At 28.9% G+C, this 21,678-nt stretch overlaps 1 protein-coding gene across 2 annotated transcripts in view; it reads right to left on the bottom strand.

Annotated features, from left to right (window-relative positions):
- Positions 1 to 10,922: 10,922 nt before the first annotated feature.
- LOC129957094 (ubiquitin carboxyl-terminal hydrolase 8-like) overlaps positions 10,923 to 21,678 on the bottom strand; it is a 55,227-nt gene continuing 44,471 nt past the window's right edge. For both annotated transcript variants that reach the window (XM_056069239.1, XM_056069238.1), the window contains 5 exons: positions 20,885 to 21,027; positions 18,857 to 18,983; positions 16,510 to 16,540; positions 15,571 to 15,656; positions 10,923 to 13,146 (listed from right to left, as the gene is read on the bottom strand). In XM_056069239.1, coding sequence (XP_055925214.1) covers positions 13,090 to 13,146; positions 15,571 to 15,656; positions 16,510 to 16,540; positions 18,857 to 18,983; positions 20,885 to 21,027 — 444 coding nt within the window. In that variant the 3' untranslated portion in view covers positions 10,923 to 13,089. The remainder of the gene's footprint in view (positions 13,147 to 15,570; positions 15,657 to 16,509; positions 16,541 to 18,856; positions 18,984 to 20,884; positions 21,028 to 21,678) is intronic.

The raw sequence follows: 21,678 nt of genomic DNA, 5'->3' as shown, positions 1-21,678 counted from the left end.
GTGAATTTTTTGAAAAACGTTCAAAAATACTCATGTTTTTGAATATTTACACGAAAAATGATTGAAAAAAAATTATGAAACCGAAACATACTAGTTAAATGGTAAAAGTGTTTTTTAAAAAATAAATTGGAAGAAAGGACTTTTTTTGGTCTAAAAATAGGCATAAAGCAAAAATCTTCCACAATAGAGGTTTATCAACAGATTTGCGCAAAATTTTGTAAATAGCTTAAGAAATATATTATCTAGTTCTTGAACTAAAATGTAAGCAGTATTTATATCAATTCTTTAAATAATGGGGTTCGATTGAACAATTGTATTTTCGCATTTGAAGAACTTAAAAAAACTCTAAAATATTTCTCAACGAACAGATTATTTATTCTGTAGTTCAGGAATTACAAAACATAGTGAGAGATTATTTTACTAAATTTGACCGAAAAATAAGCATTAGATTTTAATGTATGAAGTTTTTCATAAGAAGTTCCATCAAAGATTAGAATTTGAAATAATAGAATCGAAACATATGTAAAGGCAAATATAAAAATCAGTGTCACTTTCCAAAAAATAAACTTAGAAACAAAATTCTAATGATTTTATAAAGAACCTGTTCAGACATTAAAAATATTAAATTAAGAAATTTCATTATTTCACAAAAAAATCAGCTTTTCTATGTAGTCACCTACCTTAACTGCTGTATTGGCTGAAAGAGGAGGGCATTTTCCAACTATTAGATAGGTTGTCATTATAGTGTCATTTGACTTTAGTATCTCAGCATTAAAATGACGTGAAATAAATATTTTTGAAATGTGCTTTTTCTCCCCTTGCTTTTCGAGTGGAGATACATTTCATTAAAATGTATTATTTACTTTTAGACTAAACGGAAATTTTGATGATTTCCCACATTTTACAGCCGGAAATGATCAGGTTCGAATCATTTGTCCTCGTACAAATCGAAAGTATTGCGGCACGAAGAATGGATTTTTAGACTCTGGGTTGGTCTAGACTTCTAGATGGCCCGGAACTCAAAAATTAGTTTCTGGGTGCATTTCTTTGCCTCTGTCAAGCGGCTGGCCTGCGAGTTTGAAAGCGGAAAACGCCATTGGCTAGGTGGAAGAGATTTGAAATCTGACCGTTACACCAAGCACCGAGATTTCTATTGAATTCTGGAAAAATCCGTCATAAGTAAAGCCGTCCATCCACGTGACAGCGTAAACATCGCTCACAAAAAGATGGATGAAATGAAGTGTATCACAAGATCCGTGCTAAAACAAGTATTCAATGCATCAAAGATTAAATGGCCAGTCTGCACTCGAAAACATTTCCAGTTGGACTCCTACAATTTGATGCGCAGTCTCGTCACCAACAATGCATACCGGTACTGAACGCCCGATATCCACATTTGCTTGCTTTACGAGACACAAAGCAGGCTGCTTTGTGTTTATATGCCGGGAGATAATTCCTCGAACCGAGTGGCCGCGAATGCTCAAAATGTTACTTTTGCAGTTCTGCACATGAGAGCATACTTCGTGTAAAGAAAAACCAAATCTGCCATTTTTTTTTTTCGATTCATCAAAATCAAAATTTGGAAATAGAATTTTAATAATGTGATCGCATGCCAAATTTCACACATTAAATCATTGCGTTTTTGAGTTTATATGCATACGAAAGGACAGACCGACAGGAAGTCAATCTTTCGACAGATTGAGTTGAAAATTGGATAAAGATCCGCATTTCAGACGCTGCACTGAATTTCATCCGTCTAAGCTTCACGCTCCGCGGGTGGTTGGAGAAAGTGTGAAAAAAATTTCCCCGACTTACAGCTGCTAACCATATTCATTTCCCGGCTTTCTCTTTATTCAGAATTGCTGCATTTTCACAATATGCATATTAAAAATATTCTCGCAAATGATTTGATGTGAGAAAAGTGCTATATTTTATGAAATTTAATTTGTTTTAAAATGGTCCTAAAAATGATATGAAAACATTATATTGTATTTCTTATCCGACAAAATGCTGGAAATTTTAACGGAATACTTTGTTTGTTTCTAAAACTACATAAGAATTCTAAGAAACATTGAAACTGTCTTTGCAATATAAGTTATTTTATATTAACAGTAAAAGTTATGTTTGCTCAAATTTTTTAAACAGTTCAATAACTCATTTGCCACGTAAGTCTGGAAAATAAATTCATTGTGCTTTCCCTGCATGAGTATAAGAGGAACTCATGTGCTGGTTACAGTAGGATAACAATACCTTCTAATTTTTATTAGTAGAAAAAGCGAAGGGAAATAAGCGGCATTACTTGAAACAATAGTAGATTCAATAAATGCTTCTATGTATTGTTTTCTTTAGAAAAAAGACTTCTCTTTGTTATTGCCTAGAATTCAGAAAGGCAAATTCAAAAGGAGAAAAGATATGGATCATCTCCTCGTGCTCTCTGAATTAAAGCCACATAAAATTAAGAAACAAAACACAAAATAACATTCTTGCTGTTTAACAAACTGTTTAATGATTACTTAATAAGAAACATTACAAAGCTTTTTTTACCAATTTATATATCTGAATATCAATTTTTGTAGATTTCTACAGTCATCTGTTTCATTTTCTTCTACAATTTAATTTGTAAAGTTGCTTTGCGTTTATTGGACTTGTTTTCTTAACGAACTTTCACCTGCTTTTTATGCTTTGGTATCTCTCAAGCGCTAATTTTGTATATTGCAGTAAATCTCTTGAGATCGAAACATTGATGACTTCAGACATAGACTAAAGTATTTTCTTTCTGAGTTTCAACAAGCAAAATCAGAAAATTCTTTAGTTCTCAAAACATTAGAATAGAAATTATCCAAACAAATTTCTTCATTAAATGAATTCATCCAATTTTTGCATTCGTATTTTAAATCGTTTTCAGAACAATTTCAAAATGTACCTTTCCATGTTCTGATCCTGCAAAGGAAATTTGTGCTTTAGAAGTACGAAGTAGAAGCGAATGAACCATTCTGTTTTCACATAATATTGCCTTGCTTTTCAATAAATGTGGACTTAAATATGATGTAGCTTTTAAAATTGAAAATTTTTTTCGATATGCTGCACTTTTTTTCTTTGCAGCACTCTTTACAAATGTGTGTGTGTGTGTGTGTGTGTGTGTGTGTGTGTGTGTGTGTGTGTGTGTGTGTGTGTGTGTGTGTGTATTTAATAATATTTTAAAAATTAGGATTTAAATTAATTAATCTCCTAAATTTTTATCTTAATTTAGCCCTTATTGACTTCATTCTAAAAAGTTCTCTTATTTCCTGATCACTTCCCATTTTTTTTTATTTAGTTATTTCTAACACACGCTTAACAAAATTGCTGATTCATTCGATCTCAAGCCAGAAACAAAGGGATAAAAATTCTCAACACCTGCATATCTTTTTAAAAAGATGCCCAAGATTCCCTTGCCTAAACCGACACGTGACAAAGAAATTTTTCATTGAATCTCATATTAAAATCACTGAAGGGAAAAATTTCTGTCACTTTGTTTACATCGCGATACAAAAGCAAACGTCAATTTATCTTTGCCTCTCTCCTGTACATAAAATGACCCCAGTGATGAAATAAAGTTAAAATTTCAGAAGTTTCATATATACCTCTGCTAAAAAGTGTTTATTTATTTATCAATTTCAGTCATTCCACTACTAATCAATTAGCAGCATTCACTATTCCAATATCGGCATTTTTTCTCGCTCTTGGAAATTGGACTGATCTATCCAAAAGAAAAAGGGGATGAGAATCCGCATTTTAATAGGGGCTTAAGGTATTTAAATTTTAGAGCTATTTTTTATTCTTGGAATGTTTAAAGAGACAAGCATTGTTTAGATTTATTTTTTTTTAAAAAAACCTAAGAAATTAAAAATTCCCTGTTTTGGAGATGATTTTTAAATTCTCAGTGTTTTCCCGATATTCCCGGTGCTATTAGAATTAGAACACTCTGCATGAGTACCAGAATAACAAGTTGCAGCGTAATTATAAGCATAATAGTATAATTATACGTATCTAATATTATATATTTTTAGCACAGATTCAAACAAGTAAGTAAAAGCAATAAAGCAAGTATTTGAAGTAAATATGAAGTATTACTACAAATCTTTTTCCTTTAACAAATTATAAGAAATTAATTGGGTAAAAGTGAATTTTGGTGTGCCCTTGCTGCGCCAAGGTTGCCAAGTCGCCAATAAAGATGGCGTACAAAGTAAACAAACACTGCTGCTGAATATTTACGGTTACCACTTCCCACTATATAATTATTATTTTTTATGATAAGTATTGTTTTTTTTTTCAAGAATTTTTTAACTTAAAAAAATAAATCCTACGGCTTCGCTAGCAGCGAGAGCGGGAACCTAGTAGCTTCGCTAGCACATTGAAAAATAAATTCAAATCTGCTATTGCAAATTTCAAGTTATCATGTCAGAGCATTTTTTTTCGATGAATTGCTTAGAGCAAAAAAGCGATATTTGAAACTCAGAATCGAAACGGACACGTTTTGCGTTGAGCATTGACGGTTATGATTCAGAATTCAAATGGACACGTTCTGTGTTTGAAGTTGAGTGTTGCGATTGAGAATCTGTAGCACACTGCATACCTTTAGGCTTTACCGTTGTAAAGCTATTTTACGTTCATGTTTAATTCGATCATCTTCTAATTTTAAATTTTCATCATTCGTTTTTGTTGATTGAAGGTTTTGTTCCGGCCTCTGTTTGCTCTTTAGTTCCCTTTCTTTTTTTCTTTGCAGGGTTTCATCGGGAGAAAGTTTCGGACGCCCCATTTATGATTTATTCATTGCCTACGCGATTTTGAGCTTCAAATACCCCCTGACCAAAACAACATCATGTTCTTTTTCCGTTTCTCGGCTCCTAATAATGTAAGCGACGTAAATGTGGTATCGTTCGATAAAGGATATCGAGTAGAGTGTATCAATGCCTGTCGTAAAGAGAGTTTTTGCAAAAACGAGGTCGAAAACCTCGCTTGAAAATTCTAATTTTTACGAACTTGACAACCCGTAACTCGCTAATCACCAGGAATAGCAACGTGAAACTCGTATCATTACGAGCGAGTACTATCCAACGATACGAGCAAATGCAATGTAACTAGAATTTATAATATTTTGAGGCAAGATCTCGGACCCTATTGAGACCCGAGTTTCAGTAAAAATGACATTCGACATATTCATCGAGACGAGTGTTTAGACGGGTCGCACTCGTCCACGATCTTCGTAATGTCGTGACTCGTCTCTAAGTTCATAAAATCTGAGATATTATAACTTCCGGTCTGACCGGAAATTGACGTCATCGACATCCCGATACCCATAGGGAGTCTATGGTATCGATCCGACATTGATATTTAAATATTAAGTAAAATCCGTACTGTGCATGTGAAATGGATCCAAAATTTCGGGGGGCTTAGAGGACCCCCGTGGGTACTTCTAAGTGAAAACCCCATGTCTCTAACATATACAGTTTATGAGATATAACGAAAACCATCTGCGCATGCGCAGTAGATGACTCCATGGGGGTCTTCTATAACCCCGTAGGATTACTATGGTGAAAACCGCATGTCTCAAACAGCAGGTCAATTTTTTAAAAATGCATCTGCTTTCAAAAAAGCATACATAATAATAATGCAGTACTGGTAAAAGCAGGTGAAGCAGATGAAGATGAAAATTGCCATTTATGCTTTATTCATTGCCTACGCGATTTCGAGCTTCAATTATTCATTGCCTTCAATTATTCAAAACCCTGTAACAAAAACAATATCATCCTGTCACATGATAATAAGGACTGTGCAGATAACAGAAACAGTACATAATTAATAGAAAAGAAAGAATGAAGGGATACGGTGAGGATTCAATCCTTTCTTTCTGCAACACCTGATCTTCCCGTCGATTCTGTCATGCCAAATCAATCAATTTCATATACTCACCACACGCCGGACATGCACATTTAGAAGCAATCAAACCATTCTCCAAAAAAAATTTCAAACAAGCAATCTTTCCTAACTTCATCAACTCGTATATATATATATATATATATATATATATATACAGTGTCTCACAAAAGTGATGGGACACTTGTGCTTTACAAAAGGAAACTGTAATAAAATGAATTTAAAAAAATATGTACAAATTTTTTGTGGGTGTGTTTTATACTTAAATTTAGTAACAATTATTGCATATACATTTTTGTCAAAATATTAATTTAATAAAAATACAATTGTTTAGAACGGAGCAAAAAATAGCTCACATAAGTGATGGGAACCGTTAGATATGCAACAAAAATCATCTGAACTAAGCAATAAAAATATTTTTGGTGGTTTTATTTTTACTCAAAAGCAATTGGCAATAATTTATAAAATCGTCTACAGTATTTCTCTCCAGTTTGTTTTGGAATTTTTGTGTTTTTTAGTTATGTGCAGCCATGAATGCTAAACGAAAAGAAACTCCGCCTGAAATTCGAAAATTAGTTATTAATTTGCATATTGAACGTGGAAAATCTATTAGAAAAACTGCTGAAACAGTTAACTTGAGTCATTCAATATCGTTAAACGATATAAAAAGAATCATATTATTCAAGATAAAAGAAGACCTGGCTGACCATCAAAGCTATCCAATGGAATAAAACGAATTATCGTTCGAAATATTAAAAAAAAAAAAAAAAAAAAAAAAAAATCCAAGAAAGAGTGCTCTTAAAGTTGCTGCTGATTTACAAGCATTATATGGAATAATTGTTAATCCTGAGACTATTTGAAGGGTAATTCAATCTGCTGAATATCACGGTAGAGTAGCCAGGAAAAAATTCTTCGTAAGTGAAAAGAATAGAAAACTCAGACTAGCTTTCGCAAAATCCACCATAAATAAGAATTCTGATTACTGGAATAAAGTTATATTTGCTGATGAGAGTAATATATTTGGTTCTGACGGTAGAATTTTGGTGTGGAGAAAACCCAGGGAAGAATTTCCAAACAGAGCTTGGTGCCAACAGTAAAACATGGTGGAGGAGGAGTTATAGTATGGGGGTGTATGTCGTCCCCTGGAGTTGGAAATCTTGTTTTTATTGACAGTATATTGACATTTTAAAGCAAAATTTGAAATCTTAGCACGAAAATTGAACCTTCATAACGATTTTAAATTCTACCAGGACAATGACCCCAAGCACACTGCTTTGAACGTTAGACTCTGGCTGCTGTATAACTGTCCTGAAATAATAAAAACACCACCACAATCTCCAGACTTAAATCCCATAGAGAATATTTGGCAAGAATTGGAATCAAGAATTCGCAAACACACCATTTCTTCAAAACAACAATTAAAATCGGTGCTTCAAGAAGAATTGGGTAAAATCACAAAAAAATTAGTCGAATCCATTCCAAGAAGATTAAACAATGTTTTAAAAGTAAAAGGAAATCCAAGAAAATATTAAAACCTTTTAAAAAGTAAAATTTTTGGATAAATATTTGATGGAAAAGTAAGTGCCCCATCACTTATGTGAGCCATTTTTTGCTCCGTTCTAAACAATTGTATTTTTATTAAATTAATATTTTAATATTTTGACAAAATGTATGTTATGTAATAATTGTTACTAACTTTAAATATGAAACACACCCAAAAATTTTTTGTACATGTTTATTTATTTACTTTATTACAGTTTCCTTTTGTAAAGCACAAGTGTCCCATCACTTTTGTGAGATACTGTATATATATATATATATATATATATATATATATTCCACTCACCCTTCATTTATTCTGCAAGTTGGAAATACTATCTTCCATCCCATTTAGCCGACATCCATTCTTGCACAATTGGCGATATAAAAAATTAGCAAGGGAACCAACCGTTAGAGAATCAAAAGAATTGCGAGAACTACGAAGAATTCCATTGAAACTGACTTTTAAAGTGAGAATGCAGTCGATTTCGTAAAGTAAGAATTCAGACGATATTTTTAAAGCACATACTTACAATTAAAAATTGCAAAAGAATAAATATTTTCTGTTCGTATTCATATTAAAAATAAAATTGCAGTGTCTTATTAGTTGTAAATTTTTTTTATTATTTTTAATTTAACATATTTCATAAAATGGTTGTAATTCATGTACAACTCAACCATTGTAAAAAGTAGTAAACAAAACAGCATTAGGGTTGCTAGAAGTGTGTTCCGTTAGGTTGCCATATTGGCGACAAACTGGAGGGCACACTAATCTTCACTTTAACCATTAATTGTTTATGGTTTTATAAATAAATATAGGGTGTTTTTTGTTTTCTTTACTTTCCATTCATTATTACAAATAATGCTAGACATAAGATACTAATTTACAAATAATTTTAGAAACAAATAACAATTCCTGGCCTATTATACTTAAAAATGAAAAAAAAATTACAAATAACAAATATTAATTCCAAAACTGAAACATCAATTATTAAAACACTAATAAAAATACTTCGATTAAAGCAACCAATACTGTATTAAGTGAACTAAAAAGCAGAATTTTGAAGCCTGAAATTTCTTTTTCGACTTTTAAGCATTCTTCTTGTATTGACTCAAGACTTAAAAAAAATTTCTTTGCTTTTAATTTTTGGAACTAATTCCCTTTTTCTTTTCATATTTTCACTTAATTCCTTTTATTTTTTTCTCTTTGTACTTTTCATATTTGATTCGTGAATTCCTTGCATTTAAAATCAATTGTTTAAAAAACAATTTATTTTAAAAACTGCATTTCAAAATTAATTATTCCATCATTATCTTGAATGCAAGTCTTCTTGTAATGAGTGTTTGTTCTTTCATACTCTGCGACAGACAACCTTTATTGATCGGGGATTCTCTCTCAACTTTACTGCTCACGTGAAAAAGTATCATTACCATTTTTTACCACTGCAGAGGGACGAGATTCTTTATAACTTCATTATGAGGTAGAGGAAACTAATAGACGAGTATCAAGAACAGTTAATTAATTATTTTCTAAGTTACGCATTTCACAAGACTAGACATGGCGCAGTATAGCGAAATATGGCTCTTGCGCCAATAAAACACACAAAAAAACAAGACTAGACAAACACGAAGGTGAAAATACACGACACTCACTAGAATACCACCTAATAATGATCCTCAAGAAGGATCATGGGAATATATACCTTGATATTAATACAGTAACGTCATCTGTTGTATCAAAAGAGAAGGTAGTAGAGTTATGCAACCGCTCACAACGACATAACATCATTGCAAATTTACAAGAGCAGATCAAATAAAATCTATTAATCCTCTTTGGAAAATGAAAACCTATATTTCCATAAGTTTCATTAGGGTTGTTAGTTACATTATCGATCTTAACATAACGAATCTCCAAAAACGTCGCCATGGTCTTAAAAGGAAGTTGTCCAGACCTGTGCCTATGATCGTTTTGGCAACATTAAGCGTGGATTTAAAAAAATTATTATGCGAAATCGCCGCTCGATTGGTACAAAACATTAGCAATTTTCTCGGAAATCTCATTGGCAATTTTTACTAATTTTTAAGTATTTTCACGAATTTCCCTACTTAATTTCCAGTTTTGTCATCATCCAACTATTGTTTTCACCCATACTTGAGCAGCCTACCTGTGAATTGAAATAACAGTAAAGACCATGTACCAAATTTCATCCATCTAGCTGAAGGCTATTTTTATTCATCGTATGAGACAGAAATAATACCAAAAATGTGTTTTACGGACTCAGAGAGGTATGAAACGTGCAGATGCGTGAAACTCTCGAGTTAGAATTTTCTGATGATTGCAGTACTTTCGCTTTATATATTCAGTAGAATAATTAATTCAGTAAACAAAAATCAAAATGTAAAACAAAATATAAATGTTGCACTCAATGTGATTTAATGTTATCATTAATAATAAAAGGCAATTATTTAGTTTAACCCAGCGTTGTGATGAATGGATGAATTACATTAACCACTGTTAATACAAATAATTATCGATTATTATTTAATAATCGATATCATAATCAAGCCGATTTATTATAACGACCATCGAGATTTTTCAGTTCGGATAGATGTACACAATCTACTCGAGAAACATTCTTTTTTTGGTAACAATGAAATGATCAGAGATATGAAAGGGCAAGATAAAAATGAAATCATCATTCAAACAGTTGTAGAAAGTCTCAGCAGTCTTATAAACTATGGAAGATTTAGACTTTTTACAATCCAGTATATAGGACCCATGTTTCAATAAACTGATCGATTTAATTTCATTTACAATATATTTTTCACTTAATATAAAGGATATTTTTTTATGGATTTTTCTTTCTTTTTTTTTATTTTTTACTTTACAAAAAAAAATCATTTATTTACACTTATTTATTTAAAACAATTTTGTAAAAACCAAACAATGTTATTGAAATAGGCAGTGTATTTATTAAAATGAAAAAATTAGTCAAATGAACATAATAGCTAAATAAATGTAATGAAATATATAGTAAATTAACCAATTATAACTGATGAGTCATTAATTATTAACTTAATATTTTAGAGCTGATGGAATTTGTATTTTTTTTTTTTAATAAATTTATTTTCCTAACTTAGTATCACTAAAAAGGCTAATTTTTAAAAATTTACCTAACAGGATTGTTCTCCCCAAAACTTTTTAAGATAATCTCTAATTAATATACTTGTGTACTGTTAATTGCATACCACTGGCAAACAATGAATGAAAAAACTGAATTTGAACATCAGATGATAATAATTTAATCTAATTCGATGAAACAGAATGAGGAAAACATAATGAACAGGGAAACAGAGGAAAAAATAATGCAAAATAATAACAATAATACTCTCTTTTGAAACAAGCTTTTATTGTTGTTTTTTTTATTTTAAAATAGTAGTGACTTTTGTAAATACTAATAATTATTTATACATGTGTTACAAAATGAAAAATAAGTACAGACAAAATAAAAGAAATATATAAATAAATATTACATAAAATATCAAGTAAACAATTATACAATCATTCTGCTTATGTAAATGTTTCCATAAAATACACTCTGTAATATTATATCTACAATTTTTTTACAGAAATAAAGTAATTCATGTATTATATACATAAAATTTACAAATATTAAATATTATTGTAGTATTTTCAAATTCTGTGATGTAAAATACATAATTATATCAATCATAATAATCAGCATGATTAGGCTTTTGAGCGTAATTTATGCATTTGTAGCATATTGCACATCTAAGTATATGTGAAGCTTTAGGACATAAACAAGCGATTTTTCAACCAAAGAATGATTGCTGACATAATATTTGCTTTGATACAATTATGGTATTTAGAGATATGAAATAAAATAAAACAAGAGATATATAATATAATAATGAAAGGTTATTGCCTGTCTGCATATATGTAGTATTATCATATTAAATTATTTAATGAAGTTTCATGCCTATATTAAAATTTCCATATCATTTGAATTTTATCACATATGAAAAAAACATTTTCAGAAAAAAAAAACTTAGTTGTTTACCAATTAACATTAGGGTTGGCTCATATATTCAGTACTAAAACACTTCCAAATTTGTTCAGTATATAAGATTGAATTCCTAATTTTGAGCATAATATTTAAACTCCCTTTTTCAGAGTTTTCTAGGAAACGCCATATGCCTCTTCACAGCAGAAGAAAACTTCAAGGAGAACTCTGTAGTTCCTCACTGCAGTTTCCTACAATAGCTCATCAGCAGTTAAAAAAAAATAAAAAAAAAATGGCCAAAACAAGATTTTAAAAATTTCTCCATCGTAGAAAAGCTTCCATGAGCACAGAATTAAAAAAAAAAGTAAAATGAATGATAAAATTTATTAAATTAATATAGAATATTAAATACCTTTAATAAATACAAATGATGATTATATCCTAATATTTACATTTATTCTAAGCAAAAAAAAAAAAAAAAATACATTTAAAAAAAAAAATTGTTTCATTGCATTCAGATAAATATTTAAATAAGAGCAAGGGGCTTTAGGAAAAATATATGGACAAATTTAGTTCCTAATTAAAATTTATTAAAAGTTAGCAACAGCCTGTTTACATTTTTATAACAATTTAGATACATCAAATCAATAATCTTTTTCTTTAATTTAATACTAAATGAATCAATACCAATAAAAAATGCATTTATTAATACATCACAGGGCAGAATATCAATGCTCACGGTTATAATGTTTCAGTTGTTATTCTGTAACTTTTCCATTCCTTTAAAAGTCCTAGTTATTTTTTGTATGTTTGTTTCATTTAACATCTTTGAAAACAATTTAAATACAAGCTCCCTCTCAGATGATACAAACACAAGCCCCCTCTCAAGCAATTATCTCAGATGATATAAAGAAAAAATTCCTAAAAATAAAAACTCTACTTTCATGACATTTTATATTAGAAATTTAGAATCCAAATTATAGCATTTTGATCATAATAACAATTATATATATTATTAGAAAGATTATTTATTTTCCCAACAATTATAAAAGTTAAAATGTACTATTAAAACAAGCATATAATGTTATCAATTAAATAATGAGAATGCTTAGGAGACATTTTTTATATAAATAATTATTCTGCAGCAAATAAAAATTATTTATCAAATTTAATTATTTCTCTGCAATTTCTTTATTAATCTGCCAATACAGTCAATAATAAAAATTTAAAATCTATAATTACCCTAGAACTTGGTGCAATTTACTCATTTTTATTAATGTTGCACATTAAAATTTGGTAGTGTAAAGCTAACGCATTATTGACAATGATCACATTAACTATAAAAGAAGCAGCGGAATGCATTATTACACTCAGCACTAAACACTGCAGTGCAGAGGCAAAAACATTAGATCGCAATTTCTCTCCACATTAACACAATCCCATGTTTATGTTACTTGAATGAAAACACATACACTTCTTGTCTAAACAATTCAACTTTTCAAACATACTGAAGTATAATAAGATGTAAAATTAAATGGATCATTTTTCATACAAGTTATGATGAACATTCATTTGTTTCTTCTGCCAAAAATATTCTTGGTGCTAACTTTTATAAATTGGAGTGAGGTTCACTTGATCTATAAAACAAGATGTAGGCAGCAGGCGTCTGGGAAAAGAAAAAGAAATAAGTTCTTCAATAAATTTTCAATGAAATAAATAAATAAATTATTTCTCTTAAAATATAATTCGGTCTTATGTTAATTTTGCACCAAAATTTAAGGCTATTTTAAGAGGATTTTTTAAATGCATAGTTAGCATTCAGTTTTGATGTACAAGAAAATTGTTGTTTATTCAAATACAACGTGTTTTCTTCTATAACATCATTATAAAGCTCCAAACCCTGAATTCTACCTGAGTTTTTGTGACTCCACAACCACTCTAAAGGGCCCTGACAACATAGTTATGTTTTATGAGCACTTTATAATCAGAAGAGAATAAAAGTCCATCCTTTTAATTAATTATTGCTTGAAACTTTATCATAAATATTGTAATTTTATTAAGTTCAGGAATTGGTATTTAGACAAGTCAATCAATGAAAGCTTTAAACACATGTATGCATTTGATTATTTTAGCATCTTCGAACTTGAATATAGTCTTAGTCAGTCTTCTTAGAAATAGTCTGCATTGCTGATGGCAACCCTCTATACAGTGTTGCAATGCTTTCAATTCTCTTAATGATATGATTAACTATGATATCATAGTAAACATTTGATACTAATTGTGATGATTCCAAAAATGGCATAAGATTTTATTAGAGGGGAGAATGCAACAGTGAGTGATAGGTGGAAGAATGTATAAAAACTGTTATAATCTTTGAAAACTTGTAAAAATTTTACAATATTATATATAAAACATATCATGAAATTATTAATATAATCATATTTTTAAAAAATGCATTTTGATATAGGTGCTTAAAAATTATAGTAAATATAGAAGGCTATTTTAAGGCATTTAAATATCATATGGTTAAAGATTTCATAAAAAAAATAGGAAACAAAAAAATCTTTTTGGAATTTAAAACTAGAAATTAAAAAAAAAAAACAGCATATATAAGATGAAGGTATGTCCTAAAAAAATTAAAATGTAATGTATGATTTTAGTATTTTCTTCATGCAGTTTGATTTGTAGAGTATGAACAGTGCAAGAGCACAAGGACCCACATCATAATGATTTTACAAATGTAAGTAATTGCATTTCTCCCTTCTCCCCTCTATTGTTTTAATCTGAATATCATTACATCATTTCGATTCATTTCATGTCCACCAATCCAAGGTAAATTTGGTTATTTTAAGTTTCATTTCTCATAAAAATAGTTATAGACAACTACATAATTCTCATTTCTTACATTCTGTAAAGATTTAAACATTACTTTTCAAGACAATAATGATTATATTAATTTATTTATAAATAAAAATTTATTTTTCCTATTTGCTTATTGCAATATTACAATATTTACTCAAAAATAATTTATTTCAAATGCATTTATATTTTGTTATTCTGAAAATAATATTTCCCACACAAATTTCCATCAGGAAGTTCATTATCAGGATTGAAAATTATAAGAACATTACTTGAGACATATTATTAATCAAGAATAACTTACCTCCTTTGGCATTTTATTTATTCAATCAAAACTAGGCTAAAAACTAAATTATGACATTATCAACTAATATGCTATGAAGCATGTAAGAAAATGTAATAAAAGTCACATAACACAATCTTATTTTAGTAAGAATATGTACCACATAAAAATTGGATTAAAGGTTTTACAATGCAATTGTTTTTGCTTATTTTTTTTAATTTATGAATACTTTTTTATGTGACTGGAATGTTAAATGTATATAAAAGATTTAACTATTTATCATTTTCATATATTTCCTAAGGCCTATTATACTAATTAGAAACAACAAAATGCAATTAAGTTATTATTTCGCTGCACAAAATTTACTTCAAATCTCCACATGTCAATTTTGCACCAGGCCCACTTCTTTTCTGACATACTTTAACATACAATTACTATACATGTTCACTTATTCAGCATGCAGCAGTTAATGTTGACTTTGCTACATGCAAATTTTGTACTTTCTTTGTAGTGTGTGCTTTGTACATGATCTTTGTACTTTCTTTGCACTTTTTGTATATGATCTGTGTACTTAGCCGACTCATAATAAGAAACACCTAAATTTTTGCTTTTTTTTTCTGCACTTTAAAAATTAAAATTCAATGAAAATATATATTTACAATAAAATTGATATTTCCAAAAATAGTTAAGCATGTGAGATCAAATCAAACAAATTTAAAATGGAACAAAATTAATAAAGTGTAACAATTTAATAACACTCACAAAATAAGTATTATTTTAAACTCAAATTTAGAATTCTTAATAAAAAATTTAGATAAATTTTAAAGTAATCTATATTCAAAATATAATGAAAAAAATGACAATTCAACTCATATTACATAATTTTTGGGAAAAAAAATAAATAAATAGCTATAAATACAGATTCAGAAATTAAAAAAATTTACTCACCCTGATAATATTTGAATTTATTTCTGAAACTTCATGATCATCATATTTAAACCATATATTGGAAGCTGTATTGCAATAAGCAGTATCTACAAAATGCAAACTCTCCTATTATTTCATGCAATAACCATTTGAATTCCAATGATGAACAGATATGTAATACTGGATAATTCAGACTTATATTCTCTGATTATAAATGGTTAACATTTTTTTTTTTTTTAATGATGGAAAGAAAAATTTGGAATACAAATAAAAAGAAAGAAACTTCATTTATGTATATAATAATTGCTTTATGTACTTATCCTTGATCATTGGTACAATATGCAAGCTGTAATCCATTTGACTATTACCGAACGTTGTCTTATAGTAATAGCAAATTCAATAGTCTATCTGTACAAAGTTGCAGGCAAAAAAGATATTAAGACAAAGTTTTCATTAAACTCCAATGGAATGAAAATATAAGAAATAGTATAAGAAGCTTTAAATGACCACATGCATAACTATACAAATTGTATATTTTAAATATTTAAACCAATTTTTAAAATAGTTCTAAATACTTTTAAGTGCATCCAATTAGTCAGTAATAATAAAAGATGATGCAGAAGATTCACCCAAAGAATTTAATGCTTAAAAAAACACATAAGCTTCACAATGACTGTCATGGAAGGGATTATGATCTTGATGTTGCCTTTGTGATGAAGAAATATCACAAAGAACAATTATTCTTACACATATAACTTTAAGCTTCTTCAGAATTATGTCTGTAATTTCTTCCTTCCTATCACTCTTTATATAGAAAGTTTTAGTCATTTATAATTAGAACATTTATTTTACATTTAAAAATTGGCACATCTATATTAAGTTTGAAATGAAAGTAAATTTTGAGAATAAAAGAGAGTTCAAAAAGAAAATGAAATAGAGAAAGAAAGGAAAAAGACTTACAATGGCCTCCTTCTAATGTTCCAAAATGGTTCTATTGGAGAAAAAAAAATCTTTTTAATCAAAAGCATGTAAAATCAAAGTGCAATCAAGCAATATTTTAATTCCAGTTTACAATATCTTAAAAGTGGATATCAAAAAAGTTCAAAATTATGTAGTATGCAATCAAAACCAATTTTTTAAAAATCTACATGGATGCACTACCACCTTCAATGAAATCTCCTTGCAACACAATACATGATTTCCTCCCCCCCCCCTTATGGAATGTAGCCAGAAAATTCAAGTTTCAAAGCATGAAAAACACTTTCTGCAGTTTTCATTAGGCTTTTAAACATTTTTTAGTGAATGTTGTTCTTCTCTTGAAACATGCATGCCACTCAAAACACATAGCAGCATTATCTTGTCCCCCCCATATATCGCTTCAAGGTGTTTGCTTACTGTTCATGTTAGGATTCAAAAAGTGGTAATACATGGTCATAAAATAACAAGCTGCACAACTGCAGTACACACAGTATGATACAACTTGACAGACAGTACTTAAGGACATTGATGTTGCCTGTGAAATTGTGTGAAGTTTTGTGTTGCTATCAGTTGATATGTTGCAGATTCAGTCTTGAAAAACCCCCTCATAAAAATAAATACAGAACTAAACTCAAACAGAAAAATTGATGAAGTAGTAATGGTTATCAACCATTTTTAAAATTTAAGTAGAAGTTATTCACGAAGTCTCTAGAGAATTTTAAACTTGCACAACAATACAACTGATGAAATGTGTTAACCAAATTTGTCCCATATATCCAAATTTGTCAAATTTTGTTATTCTATTGCATTTATTTATTTAATGCACACTGTAGATATAGAAGGGCTTTTGAATAATTCTTTATAAAATGATTACTATAAAGGACAGCTTGATGTTCATTGTATTTATAAAAACAAAATTAGATCTGTGGATTTAATGAAATTGTAAGATAAATATGGAAGTTATCTACGATCAAATGCATCAATTTATGCATGGTATAAGAAATATGCAGAAATATGAACTGTATTGAACAACAACAATAACAAAAAAAAGATGTGTACTGGTGTTATGGCCATAATCTATTGTAATACTGTTCAACAATGGATTGTAAAACCCTCCGTGCTTTTGTGCATGTGTTAGGATGAGTTTAATTTGTCAAAATAAGGGTGAAAGGAAAGACGAAAGGAGGAGATGTTTACATTTAACAATGGAGACTCGTGGCTTTATGAGACGCAAACATTACAGATAATTAGTAATACAAAAGGAAAAAGCTACTAATGCACAGTAAAATATTTCAGAGCAATTTTTATTTAATGTAAGGGGCATAAACATTGAAGAATAAATGAAAAATTTTTGTTCTTAAAATTTGGTAAGTATTTTTTTTTTCCAAAATAATAATGATATTTTTTTAATATTAAAATTATTTTTTATATCTTATGCATTAAACTTACATTTTCCATTTATACTGACATCTTTTCCATTTAAAGCCAATTTTAAGTAGAATTTTTCTTAAATATTCCTTATTCCACTTAAAATTCATTGTTTCTTTCAAAATGGAAGAAGTTTATTCAAAGAAAGGATTTTTCTTTCCTTGATATAAAAATCATGCACAATTCATCTAATGATGCTACAATTCAATTTGTCAATTGATGTTTTTTCAAGAACATCTCTTTTCACTTTTTTTTTTTCTCTTTAGATTAAACTAAAATTGGATGTAGTTCATCTCTTGCTTCCCATCAGATCTTCTTAATGGTGCTAATAGAAACACTGGCAATATGACTGGCTCGTTTCAAAGAATGTGCAACAGGAATAAATAATTCACCATTTTCTGCTTCCTGGTCACATTATTTAATGATATTATATAAAATTTTCTTTGTAATACTGCTGAAAGCTTTATTACCACTTTAACTAGCCATATCAATACGAAATTTTGAGTTAAAATAAAATGGTGTCAAAAATAACACAACACTCACAAATCTGTGAAAAAGGGGAAAAAGGTCAAAGGGAATGGCGGAAATGTGCTCATTGTTTTGCGTCTCGCCTTTTAATGAGATGGAATCGTCGAAATGTGGTCTTCTTAGAATCCATTGACGAACAGTATATTACAGTTAATATGATGAAGAAAAAGAAAAATAATTACAAATTTGATATGCATCATGCTCCTATATGGCATTAAATGAAACAAAAGAATATTTAAAAAAAAATAAACCTGAATGATTACTAGCATTTTATAATAATTGTCACATTCATTTGTTTTACCAAAAAAAAAAAAAGTAAAATTGCAAACACTTTGCAGATGACTGTTATATTCAATTATAACATCTTACTTACAACTATTCCATAAAGATTGTATCTTCGATTATATACTTCAGTGTTTTTTTCATAAGGCACATCAAATTGAAAGTCAAAATGGACTGCAGTCTGAAGTTTTCTTCTCCATAGTCCTTCATATGAAAACCTAAAACAGATGAGTTTTAGATTTAGCTTTGTAATAAAAAATTTCATGCAGTATAATGCAGTTAACATATATGTAATGAAAATGAAATATTGCTGTTTCAATAAAGTATTAAAGTTCTTGATCAAATAATTTAACAATTATTAAACTAATATAACCATATGAGATCTATTTTGGAAAAGACCTCTTCACTTTGAAAGATGATCAGTACAATAATTTTGAAAGATGAATTACCCACCCTCTCCAAACTTCCACACCACACCAATGGCAAGAATGTAACTGAACAGAAGAAAGAGGAAATACAAAAAGCAACACGAAACAATACACAAAGTATGAATTAAATAGCCAATACAGAGAAAAAATTATCAAAACTGCAGATCAATTAGCTGTTATATTCATTTCAAAATATATAATAAATATATAATTTGATATTTATAAAAATAAGATATCAAAAGATATGATTTTCCCAAAGACAATTTAAAAAGTATATTGTCCAGAATAATTTTAAATGTATATAGGACAACAAATACAGAAGAACAGTCAGTACTTATTTGTAAATATAACTCGCTAGAATATTTTAACACACATTTATTTCTTTAATGGTCAATGGACCTTAGCTGAATATCTCGGATACATTCTGATTTTATTGTTTTTTTACAGGTCTTTAATTGACAAGACTTCATTTATATAAAACTCAGATGTGGAAGAAATTTTTGAGATCAGGGACTTCATTTCCCTACAATTTGGTTTCTTTACCAGTATTTCTTTTTTCCAGCTTTCTTTAACATTAGCTTTTTCCTTGGACTAACTGTTTATCACAAACGTTTTTTTTCCCCCTTTTCTTTTTCTTTTTCAAACCAGCATGTTCAATAAAAACTAGAAATTTAGGAAAAAATTCTGTTTTATTTCCCTGATTTTCCAGTCTCAATTAATTTAAATAAATTTCCCTGATTTTCCCAATCTCTTGAAATTCCCTGACAATTCCCAGTTGGCTGGTCACCCTGATTTTGCATATATTGCATTTATACTACATAAAAAAGCGTTAGATATGTTTTTAAGGTTTGACAATGCAAATTTTATGGTATTTGTGTATTAAATGCATTCCAGTGATTAACTACCAAAAAATATCACCAAAGATGTCATGCGTTTTGTAGCCAGTGATTAATCACACACACACACACACACAAAAAAAAAAAAATCACAGAATATATAATAACATTTACCAACATGCAGTTAATACACAGATTCCATATTTACAAATATTTAAAGTAATTACATAAAGTAACAAGATAATTTAAAAAAAAAAAAAAAAAAAAAGGAGCTGAATGCTTTTAAAGAAATTATCAGCTTAAATGTTCTAGGAAAACTGGGGGGAAAAAAAAGAAAAAAAAAACAGATTAGAAAATATCTCCACAAATTTTTTGAGGGGGGGGGGGAAGGAGAGTATTTTGGTTAATGTCTGTAGTTATAGTAAACATACAAAAATATTTTGCATCATTTATTAGTTGTTCTATCTAAGCAGTCAAAATTATTATTTATTTATTTATTTGAAAAATATAAACTTTAATTTATTTTCAAATGCAAATTTTTGTTTGATGATTAAAGATTGATTTATTAAACGTAGGCTCCTTTTCATAGAAAAATAAATATATCTTAATATTAGTATTCCCTCAAAATGTGATTTTTTTTTTTTTTTTTTTTTTTACACTCCCAGATAGACAAATGATAAATATTTGCAGGGTCATGTCTTAAATACTGTATTCTGCAAATAAAAAGTATTTTGAAAAATAACTTGGAACATTATTGCTCAAATTAAATTTGAAACATAATAAATAAGATAAGAAAATATACTTGCATGACAATTTAGTTCTATCTGAAAGATATTCAGTGATTAAAAGACTTACCTTTTCAATTGAATAACTAATATTTCAGGCACTCGACAAATACGCAAACGTTTCTCTGCCTCCTTTTTGGTTTTGCACTTTGGACAATCCCATGCAGCTTCTCCAGATATCTTCTCAGATTTTAAAAAATGTTCAAAACAAGTCTGAAAAGGAAAAAGTAGTGGGGAAAAAAGCAACAATAGAGCTTCCAATTTATTTCTGCATGCAAAATTTCATTTTATGCTTAGTAAGAATTTTCTAATTCAAAAAAAAAAAAAAAAAGAAAATGCTTTTAGTTATCATCAACTTATAACAGATATTTTGTGATTTTACTTTTTCACCTTTAAAAATCAAAACTACTTAATTCAGAAACCTAAAGTAAAGCTTAAGCATAATTACTAAACTTTGAAACTAAATATTAAAATTTTTATTTTAAATTCTCTATTTTATACAAAAATTGGCTAGAGAAAGTTGTTGGCTTAGTCATTTAACTTTTTTTAAATAATATTTTGAAAAACTAGTTGCTTCAATTACAAAAAGGCTCCTAAAACCAAGAGTTTTACAAGTGTAGTACAACAGTTAAAGATCGTTCAATGACAAAACTAAAGTACAAGACAAACATACCATACTAGATATTCATAAATCAATTATCTGGAAGACCCAATATATCTAATTATGTGAAACCCCATCACATACAGCAAATAAATCAAATAAAGATCCCTTACTATGAAATACTCTAACATTTCAGAAAAAAAACAGATTACTGTATGTGCTAGTGTTACACACTAAAGAGCATACAGACAATACTTTTAGAT

The sequence above is a fragment of the Argiope bruennichi genome, chromosome 11 (genome assembly GCF_947563725.1).
Source record: "Argiope bruennichi chromosome 11, qqArgBrue1.1, whole genome shotgun sequence".
NCBI classification, from domain to species: Eukaryota; Metazoa; Arthropoda; class Arachnida; order Araneae; family Araneidae; genus Argiope; species Argiope bruennichi.
The sequence above is the reverse complement of the archived record's forward strand: the minus strand, read 5'-3'. Positions and strand labels throughout refer to the sequence as shown.